This window comes from Ostrinia furnacalis, unplaced genomic scaffold (assembly GCF_004193835.3).
Source record: "Ostrinia furnacalis isolate ACB-3 unplaced genomic scaffold, ASM419383v2 OfSCF3546, whole genome shotgun sequence".
In the NCBI taxonomy this organism is placed as follows: Eukaryota; Metazoa; Arthropoda; class Insecta; order Lepidoptera; family Crambidae; genus Ostrinia; species Ostrinia furnacalis.
In genome coordinates, this window is record NW_021133785.1 from 263,362 (window position 1) to 274,875 (window position 11,514).

The 11,514-nt window shown below is 34.5% G+C and overlaps 1 protein-coding gene across 2 annotated transcripts in view; it reads right to left on the reverse strand.

Moving 5' to 3' along the window:
* Positions 1–9,371, reverse strand: part of cert (ceramide transfer protein) — a 30,599-nt gene extending 21,228 nt beyond the window's left edge. Inside the window, exons 1-6 of one of the 2 annotated variants that reach the window (XM_028311747.1) lie at positions 9,013–9,371; positions 8,679–8,795; positions 7,615–7,714; positions 6,963–7,133; positions 6,013–6,163; positions 4,240–4,300 (exon numbers count right to left, since the gene is read on the reverse strand). In XM_028311747.1, the coding sequence (XP_028167548.1) occupies positions 4,240–4,300; positions 6,013–6,163; positions 6,963–7,133; positions 7,615–7,714; positions 8,679–8,795; positions 9,013–9,231 (819 nt within the window). In that variant the 5' untranslated portion in view covers positions 9,232–9,371. Of the gene's footprint in view, positions 1–4,239; positions 4,301–6,012; positions 6,164–6,950; positions 7,134–7,614; positions 7,715–8,678; positions 8,796–9,012 lie in introns of both variants that reach the window. The other variant, XM_028311746.1, reaches the window with a different exon arrangement.
* Between the last annotated feature and the right edge of the window lie 2,143 nt (positions 9,372–11,514).

Below are 11,514 nucleotides of genomic sequence, written 5' to 3' on the forward strand. Positions count from 1 at the left end.
CAAGTAAGTCACATGCAATGAGGGTTTCGTGTCATCTTTCTTCCCTTTCTTCATTATAAACTATGACACATTTAAGCAATTTTTATTAGATACATTAACCTACACAAAATCAGTTTGATTGACTTTTAATGCCCAATATCCATTTATCATTAAAAATACATTCTTTTTTTCGTAAATCGATTATTTTACTGATTCTGGGACGCCCCTAAAAATTTGGCAAAACTTTGCAAAGTGACCCTGTATTACTTTACCTTCATAAAACTTAGTATTAGCAAAATCTCCCCACATTTAATTTTGTGTACTAGCCTACCTACTTTCAAAATTGTAAACAGAATTTACCAAAAGTTCATTCTTTATACCGGTATTTTAAAAACCTGTAATTCATTGAAATTTGGTGACGAATACCTATGTACTTTTTTATCGTTATCACATACAATACATTCATATGGGTTTGCAATTTGCATTTAGTAGCACTTTATCAGTATCAGTCCCTAATTTTTACGTTACTCATTTGCCTATTATTTGTTTTGAATAGTCATTTATTTTTTATTTGTTGCCAGTATACATAATAAATATGTATGCGTATAAAGTTTCAAACACGTCTGACACATACATACTATGTACGAGGGCTGCACTAAAAGTATCGGGAATGGAATAGTTCCACTGTTCCAGTCATATTAAAATCTATTTAATTGCAAACTCCAGGGTTTTAAAAATCGTATACCATTTATTTATTTAAAAAAAGATTCTCGGTCGTATCACAAGGTCTTGTCAAACTTGTTTAGTCGTTGAGAAAATGGAATTGACTCGAGAAAATTCAAGAGCGATGATTTATTATGACTTTTGAAGTGGTTTAACACAAAAACAGTGTGTTGACCGGATGATTTCTGCATTTGGTAATGAAGCCCCATCCAAAACCACAATTTATCGCTGGTTTCCTGAATTTCAACGTGGACGTGTCAAGCTCAGTGATGATCCCCGTCAAGGTCGTCCAAAAACTGCAGTCACCTAAGAAAACGTTGATGCTGTGCGTAAGCTGATTGAAGAAGATCGACATGTGATATACCGCGAAATTCAGGCAACTTTAGACATTGGCATGAGTCAAATACAAATAATCTTGCATGAACAATTAGGTGTAAAAAAGTTGTTTTCCCGATGGATACCGCATTCGCTCTGTGAAGAGCAAAAAGCGGCTCGCGTTACTTGGTGCGTCAGAACTCTCGGGAGATTACATGCAGGATCCTCAAATGCTGTATACAACATCGTATCAGGTGACGAATCATGGATATACGCGTACGAACCCGAAACAAAAAACCAGTCACGAGTTTGGGTGTTCGAAAATGAATTAAAGCCAACAAAAATTGTTCGTTCACGGAGTGTTGCAAAAAAAATGGTGGCCACGTTTGTCTCCAAAACCGGCCATGTTGCGACTATTCCTCTTGGGGGACAAAGAACGGTTAATGCAGATTAGTATGCTAGCATTTGTTTGCCACAGGTCGTTTCTGAACTCCGTAAAGAGAACTGCAACCGCCGCATCATCCTCCATCACGACAATGCGAGTTCTCACACCGCGCACTGAACAAAAGAGTTTTTAGAGCAAGAAAACATTGAATTATTAGTCCATCCGCCGTACAGCCCCGACCTAAGCCCTAATGATTTCTATACATTCCCTAAAATTAAGAATAAATTGCGTGGTCAGAGATTTTCATCACCTGAAGAAGCTGTGGAAGCCTACAAAACGGCCATTTTGGAGACCCAAACTTCCGAATGCAATGGTTGCTTCAATGAGTGGTTTCGTGTATGGAAAAATGTGTCAATGTTCGCGGTGAATACTTTAAAAGCAATAAATACATTTTTAAATAGTAACGTTGTTTCACTTCCTTGATTCCCGAAATTTTCAGTGCCGCCCTCGTATGTATTGTATGACTCATTCCAATCATGAAAATGTATCATACGATAATTAAATTATTCGTTTTATTGAATTTATATTTTAACTGTTTCAACAGGAAGAGGGAATATAACATTTGTTTAATTTCCTTGTATTTGAAATATTTGAACTTGCTTTACTATTTAAGACACTTCAGCTTCAATAAGAGTAACGATAACAATATTTAGTTTTTCATTGTCAGAAATTTTTGGGAAATCAAATGCAATTGGGAAATATGTACAATATTTATTGGTTATTATTATTGATTTCGAAGGCTGATTTAATAAATACCCAGTTTAAGTAGGTTTAAAAATACCCACATTATTTACTTTACATAAATGCCTTCACCTCACTCGTGTCTAATCCAGGAGTCAATAAATATTAAATAAAAAATGTAATTTACCAGCAAAGTTAACTAAAACTTCACAAAATGCCAATATAATCACAAAAACCCAATTAAAACCATTCACATTCACTGAAAAAAAAATTTCACGCAATAACAAAACATCTGAATCAACACGCATACCTGACGAATGCTTTTCTTGAAAATCTTAAACTTCATTGTGCCTGGTATTTAGAGAACTAAACGTGCACTAAACATAACCACAGTCTGATAGGATAGCACCGAGGTCACTGATAAAATCACTAAAATAGATTAATTTGTTTATGAAATGGCGCGAAAGAAAATAAACAAAAAAATAACGCGGATCACACAACCGCCGAAAGGCGCGGTCGCGAAGCTTCTAAACGATTGGGCGAGGAGAACCGCTGGCTAGGTGATACAATTATGTTGATTGTGGACTTTATTTGCAAGTGCATAAGACTAAAGGCAACCACTGAAATGTTCGAAACTATACGCGAAATGAACGCACTGCGCTTACACGTTAATATAAACTTTGTAGAGAATTGTATATGACCACAAATAAAGCAACAGCTGCAACAGAAATGTTGGATCTTATTTTGCTTGTAATAAAGTTCGAATTTGTCAAATCTGTAAACATATCCCTGTTTAGCAGACTGTATCTAAAAGAGAATAGAGTTTACACTTAACGTCAAGAGTATTTTTTCATTTTTACTAGCAAATGTGGTATAAGCAAAAATATTTGGGTATAAACTATGCTGAATATACCTAATAAAATATATTAAATACAACAGACATAAAATTACAACATCATAAAATAATGAAAGTTGTAATATTGGTTCGGAAAGAATTTTCAATCTCAAAACTATTCCTTATTTACAGGGTGTAATGTCAATACACAGAAGTACCAAATTCGACTAAAACCATCCGAAATTAGATGAGAACCTCCTCCTTTTGTTGAAGGCGGTTAAAAAAAATACACAAATTTGGTTCCATATAATTTCTTAAAAAAAGGAGAAAGTGTTCTGCAAAAATACAGTAACATTTACAATTAGTACAATGCAAGCATACTATTACTGTTACATACACAGAAAGCATTAACTTTTGTTAAACGATGCAAAAAGTGTGTATAATTTTAATCGTTTGATTGGTACTTCAGGATCGTGTAATGTTTATTTCTGGAATATTGTCTCAGTCAGCCTCAAGAGTTGTTTGTCTGACACACACACTGACCTATTTTGATTAATATTGCGTTAAAACAATGCGTTTAGTATTAATTTATTCGTACGATAGCCCCAATGAACCAACCTCAACTATTAAACTAATCAAAGGTCAGTAAATGATACTGAATAAACATTTTCTTTCTTCTAAAGTGCTGTCAGGACATCAGACAACATTTTTACATCAAACACAAACTAGTAAATCCGCCACTTTGCGCACAGAGGGCGCCACTTAAACATACGATTACAAGTATTTTATTTAAATAAATAATTACACGCATTTTGAACGCTAGTTTAAAATGAGAAGTCGCATTTCAACGCTCATGCAAAAAATATATCAGCTATGGGGTTAGTTTAAGAATGTCATGATATATTTAGGAAAGATAAATTAACGACATAATTATCACAAACCGACAAAAAACCTAGCATTTAACATTGTATCCGCACACATACAACATACTGAGATTTGTCAGTTAGGGGAAAAACCGTAACTCGTTTATCATGAATGTCATAACTATTTTTAGACTTTATCAAAACAGTACAGGACAACGGGATATCAAGCTGAACATTGTAGCTTCTTATGTAGTCGTAATAAGCACCATTTTTAAACAAAAATTTTATCTGATATGTTGGCGACTGTACCGACGAAATATGCATTGTTTACTCGTAGTATTTAAATATGTCCAGTCCAATTGTATTAAAATTAAGGTTTTGAATTAAAATTAACTTACCTCATGGTCAGGTCCTGGTTTTGAAGCCAATCTTGCTTCTGTCAGCTGATTCTTCAATGCCCTGTAAAAAAATAAATAAATAAAAAATATTCTCAAAAATATTCATAATTACACTGGTAATCATAAAAATCGACCCACCCGCGACAAGCACTTTCAAACATATGCATCCCCACTTCCCACCAATATTACTATACTACCTATATTACCATTTAAAAGCCTAGTTCTAAACTTCATTTCATTAAAGGAAAGGTTTTTACCCCAAAAATGTGTCTGTAGAAGAATCCAGAGTCACTTCTTCAAAAAATAGGTAGTTACGCTATAGCCATTTTTTAAGACTTTAAAACTGTTAAGTTGGGATTAATCGCTATCCATCTGTTAAAGAGGACACTTGAGATCATTATTTGGTTTTATAACCATAAAAATTGGTCTAATTGATCCCAGAGGTGAGCCCAAAGTGAGGTCTTTTTTCAAGTTTTTCAAGTCACATTTATTGTATATGTTAATCGTTTATTAGGAAATTAAATGTGTTTTTCTTAAAGGATATTTATTTGGCTTTCAAATAACACCAATATTGTTGGGGTACCATGATTGTGTCAGTAGAAACGAATTTTCCTGTAAAACGTAGGTGGACCGATTTTTGTGATGACCAGTGTATTTAAAACTTATCCTATTCCTTACTATGTCCAATTCCTCTAGCCAGGCAGTGCATAATAGATTTCGATTCAATAAAGTCGCATAAACGTTTAAAGTTTCGAGACGTAGCAGATCAATAGAATAAATATTTTAATTCATCAAAAGATATTAATTACTATTGAAACTGTCTTTTATAAGTCTAATTCTTTAGCATTATGTCATCAAACTACCCTCGATACGCTCCGGTGTACCTTCAACAAACATTTGCCCCAACTATATTGTCCAAAGGTCGATTACCGTAATCAACCCTGTTTCTGTATACTCGGTATATTTTTTATTCGGGGCATGAGGTTAATTATAGGGCGGTAGTAAAGATTACTGACATGTAGTGGGATTATGTGTTCCTGGCTGTATTATTAGGAGCATTTTATGATGTCTATCGGTTATTTTAACTATGCAAAGTTATTGAGTTGTTTTAGTAAATGAAAAATTCTTTTGAAGTGGACATAGGGAGTTTTACTTCGTCATATCAGTCTACTGCGTAGATCTGCACCCCAACAGTTGTGATAAGGGTGGTGGCCTACAGTGGTACTTCACTTTATTTTGCAGTTGCACTCCTTTCAATATGGTTATGAAGACGCCAAATGGTAACCAACATTTTATATTTTTATCTGTGTATTATTTATTTTTTACATTTTTCTTTTATTTCGATTTTACCTATACCTTTGGCTAGTTAGTTGTCAAGGTGGCAAGAGATGTGCCGCACGTCACAATAACGCAGTTGTAGGCCATTAGCGCGTCATTGTGACAGTCGACTTGTCAGTGTGGAAGCTTGTACTACTCGCATGTACAGCTCCTCAACCTGAATGGCTTGCATCTCGCGCCGCTGCAGCAGGTCCGCGCAGTGCTGGAGCATTGCGCTGCATGTCAAAATGACGCGCTCGTGGGCCATAAGCGCGTCATTGTGACAGTGTGAGTGTTGTACTACTCACATGTACAGCTCCTCAAGCTGAATCGCTTGCATCTCGCGCCGCTGCAGCAGGTCCGCGCAGTGTTGGAGCGTTGCGCCACATGTCACAATGACGCGCTCGTGGGCCATAAGCGCGTCATTGTAACAATGTGAAGCTTAGTGCTACTCACATGTACAGCTCTTCAGCCTGTCTCGCTTGCTTTTCACGCCGCCTTAGCAGATCCGCGCAGTGCTGAAGCGTGGCGAGCGTTGCGCCGCACGTGGCACGGAATGACGCGCTAGTGGCTCGGACTTCGCCAGTGTAGAGGCTTAGGTCTGTTCCTGATGGACAAAATAATAAATTGAATATGAGAAATAGGTTTTTTGACGGAAAACTACATGATAGCGATTTAAGGTGTGAAATTCGGACGTGTGGACTGAGCGGAAAATTAAAGCAACAAGGGCTATTTCTATTTCTACGTAACACAAAAAGATGATATGACGCGCTTATGACTTTTTTGGGAATCTGGATTCACATAAAAGCTGAATGCAGTTATAAATTAGTGACGTAAAATATAGCGCAAGAATATTAGTAGCGCCACCTAGTGTAAATTTAAAGTACTGCACGCACAAAAAGAAAGGTATTTTTCATATGTGAAGACAAAGTTTGCAAGTCATAACAACATTGCTGTTTTGGCACATCCATAACTCTTATCTATCAGTATAATAGAGCTATATCTTGTGAATACACAATAAAATAAAGCATTTGCATGATGTAGTGTACATAATCTGGTTAAATTGAAAGAAGTCTTCATTTATACTTCACAGAAACAGGAAACACGAAATAAATTAAATCATTATAACCAAAACTTCAGTAATTAAATAAATTAGCCAATTACCACCGACTGACGTTATTATTACTTTAGGTGGGTATATTCAGTTAGTTAAGATGCATTACTTCGAAATAAGTTATTAAAAACTGCTCACAATGCGCTGTGGTAAAGCGTTGAAATCCGTCTTATGCTTTTATAAAACGCACTGATGGTATTGATTGGTTGCCACTTAATAACCAGCAGCATGCAAAAGCGAACCAAAAAATGACCCAAAATGAAAAAGGTTCGGTGCTTACCAACAGACTTACCGTCTGCAACTTTGACAGCGTCTATGGCCTCGCTGGGGTCGTCGTTGATCTTCGGGTACGAAGCGACGCACATTTCAAAGTACTTTTGCAACTGCACCGCTTGTTTTGAAAGCAGCTCATTGTACGTCTCCAACTCGGCTATCTTTTCGGTAAGACGACGTGTCGTGCGACCTGTGAAATAAATTATACTCTATTAGGCATGCTGAAATTTGAAGTCCAACTAACGCCCGTATACAAATAACAAATATTACTATGTCTCACAGTGCGCGTGGACGCACAGGGTGACATACGAACCAATCAGAGAGCTCTATTCAACGCTTTGCGTTCGATTTGCTGCTTCACATAAGCAAGCATTGTTTGTGAATACGGGCGTAAGTCTTTTCCCGAACCTTCTAATAGACTAGTTTCATTTAAGTTGCCACATGAAGGGAGCTGGGGTTTTATGATCAAAGACACCTTAATTCTTCAGAAATATGAATTTAAAATACCTAAGGAAATAATGGGTGCTCCATACAAATTCTCACCATTATTTCTCAACAATGTATTCCAGTATTAAAATGAAATGATGGTATAAATAAAGAGGAACCTGGGAGAACACACTATGTCCAATATACTTATTGAAAATTCTTGAAGTATTATGCTGTGACATTACCATGGGATCCTGTAGACTGAAGTGAAGTAACAGAACCGTGTCTCCGCAGACCACCTCCATTGGAGCTGCTGTCGGAACTTGTTCCATACCCTGATTCCACCTGAAATTTAAATATGCACTATGAAACATCTTAAATTCTTTTACAGATTCAAAACATTATAAAAATGTGACTTAGAATCAAAAAACTTAATTAATAATCTCAATCAAATCAAATCTAAGTCTAGTAACCAATCTGTATTGTGGTTAAGGAGTCATAGCTTTATTTTTATATGATATACCTGCTTAAACTATTCCCAAAAGTAGAAAAATAAAAAGAACTACAGGTTTAAACTAGTACATTTTTTTTTTAAATTAAGATTTATCCTGATATTTATTTACGATTTAAGAGATTAAATCCAAATCTTGTCACACATGCCAAGGTAGGTAGATAAAATTTATAATGGATGGTGCATCACCTAATGACTGTACAAGTGATTTATAATGGCTATTGAAAAGTTCCAACAATATGACTCAACTTGTTGAGATTAAGCTAAGGTGCATACTATCATGCCACATTTTTTGATTAGATAAGTGATAAGTACTTATCAATAGTATTGTGTAGAGGCACAATACAAGCATTTGTGGCTGATAAGTCACTGATATTATCGGATTTGTGTACGCACACATTATAATCATAACATAAAAATGTCTACTAATTGATTTAATATTTGGATAGATATAAAATGCTTGTTTAACATTCATTAATTTGATATTAGATGAGGAAACATATTTCAAACTTATCCAGATTAGAATTTGAATCATTTCCCAATAACTATATACAATATTATCACTTTTTAATAACCAAACTACAACATTGAATCATACGTAAAATCACATGTACACATAATATTTAGTGATAGATGTGTATTGAAACAGACACTGACCTTGGGAACAATCAAATGATAAATCAATCTACTTAAAATAGACAATCAGTGGTCCAATGTTTATCATTGAAGCATATTATTGTACATTATTGCAATATCAGTATGTTTAACAACAATTGAAATTACTTTGTATTTACTTACTTTGAATGATTCCAATACATCTATCCACTGCTGCTTCTCTTCAGGATTAGATGCTCGTAGATACCATACACAGTCATTTACAGACACATCAAATCTACAGTCGTCAAATTCATGAGGCTAAAACACAAAAATAATCATTACATTTTACAAAATACTAACTTGTAATATTGTAAAATAATACTTTTAATGATTGATTATGATAAAAAGAGATGCAAGGCCAATCACAAATACCAATTTAAAAAGTGTTTTAAATCTGTTAGCAAGAGGAAATAAGTCACCACAAGGACATTTTTTATAGCCAGCAAAAACAAAGCCATCTTCTATGCATTCTTACCTTGACTTTAGCTTTTTTCAGGCATAATGCACCTCGGCATCCAAGATTGCTTTCCAATTCGCTTTTGTAATAGGACAAAGTCGAATCCTTCAGCACGATAAATCTATCCTGCCACCCGTGAATGTAATTTGTCCATTTACTCAAATACCCCCTAAGCTCGGGGGCACCGCCTTCGTCGGTGTCTGAATTGTCGCTTACAGTGATATTTTCTTCAGTCATCTTTAGAAACACTTTACATTAAACGCAGATCGAAAAGAAAACGAAAACAAATTAATTTGTAGTTTTATCAAAGCAAACTCGTTACTCCACGAAAAAACTGTTTTGTTGTGCTGCTCTGCTGTAGTGATGTGATGCAATCGCAAAAGTAAAAATGTCGACATAGTAGATTCGATTGTTTAATGCTACCATGAATTTCGATTATTTATAACAATATTAGAAAATGGTTTAGGGTATTTCGCCGAAACAGTAAATTTTCTGTGTCCAGGCAGGCGAACACATGTTTTTTTATATCTATCTGTATAAAACTATTTTTATGGGAAAGTTCATCAAAGGTTTTATTTGTTTTTGCTATTACAATAATATAGCAGAAACTACAAATAAAACCGTAGAAAAACTTAATCAAAAGTCGTTTTTCTAATTTCCTTGTTCTGTCCATTACTGTTGTTTGCCAAAATGAAGGCACATTATAACAAATTGAAGCGTAATTTAATTCTAATAGCATTCTCTTTACATTTGAGAAACGTTTGGCTATCGAAAAATAAAAACTTTAAAAGTCAAATACTTATAGGAAAAAAATAAAGTGAAGTTAAGTTCTTGTCCAGGTCAAAAGTATAATTTCCCTGGGTCTTCTTTTCGACCATTGTAGTAACGAAACGAAAAACCTTAGAATGTAACGCACTGCACCGTTACAACTCGGCCATTACGTCCCAAGAGACCATCAAGGCAGGACAGTACATCGTTGATCAGATTCGCGACAAATCGCGTAAGTAGGTCCCTCTTTGGGTTTTTGTTTACTAAAAAGTCAATTTCTTTGGGCGGTTTTTTGCAGCTAAACAATGGATTAATTTTAATGTTTATTCACACAAATGTAGTGTCTGTAGGGGTTAACCCATAATTTAAATAGTAAATGGATAGGGTAAATAGGTTTTTGTTTGTGGTGTCTTTTAGGCATAAATCTAATTTCTTTGGCCCTAATTTCCTTGTTTTCCGTGGCTTAAAATGGCCTAGGAAATTATAAAAGACCCTTTTTAATTAGGCGTGAAGTCAAATTTTTAGTATTTCTTTATTGGAATAAGTTTAAAATTTACATTTTAAGAAATGGGTATCAGAATAGATACAGCACAACTTGTTTTTAACTCTTAACTCAATCTACTGCATTTATCTTCCTTAGTTGTGTAAAAACGTTATAATGATATAATATTCATTGGTATGTTTGCTTGCGAAGGTACACTAAAATGGGTCGAATTAAAAAAAAGCAAACCACAGAAGAAAACTTAGAGAAAACAATATTTATAATAATTTCCTTGGCTACCAAAAATTCATGACCTCATAACTTTGTTTCTAAAACGAATTATGACACCCCTTTTAGATACATTGGCTTAGTTTTTGCTTCTTAATGCAATGGGAAAATAAAAATAGTTGAAAACAAAAAAAATTTCCTGCCAAGGAAATTAGGCAAAATCGACCATTTTTGGCGAAATACCCTTTAATACAAAAAAAAATAGAATGAATAGATATTTTCAGAACAGAATTACAAAATATGTCACGTTTTGTAATTTGTCCGGCTTTAGGTCTAGATAAGTGGCACTTTTTGATCGAATTCGTTGAAATTCTTTAAAAAACAAATGTCGAATTTCGACCATCTTTCGACATAAAAACTGTCACATTGGACTTTTTTCCTTATGATTTATGAAATCGAAATTACTATATCCCCTTTACCAATAAAAAGTTACACAGTTTTTGAACTATTTTAAACCTATAATGAAAAATCTGAATAAAGGGTCGAAGCCCCGATTTTTACGGTAATTTAAAAAAGTTTAACGTCTCCAATCCAGACACGCTTCTCGATTCTGCGATACGATTGGTCGTTCAACAGCGTACGTCAGCTGTTTTGACAATATAAGCTAATTTTATTCTTCAGTCAGATTAAAATTTTTCGATGATTGAAAAATTAGCCCCAAGAAAATAAGCAAGCAATCGATAAAATAATAGTAATACTTACGAACAACACTACTCTACCGCTGTCTTCTTGTAATGTCACGAGTGTCACAGATATTATATTAAAAACACAGACCTCTGTGACACAGACAGTTTTGCAATATCACATGATTTTGGGATAATTAATGTGCAGTGTTTTTAGAGATCGTAGTTATTTAATGTCGCTAATTGAATTTTGTTTATTTGTGAGTAATATAATTAAAACTCAAAAATAGCAATTTTATGTTTAATGTTATAAATAACGATATCTACAGTGTATCCGAATACATTCAATATTTTTGACGT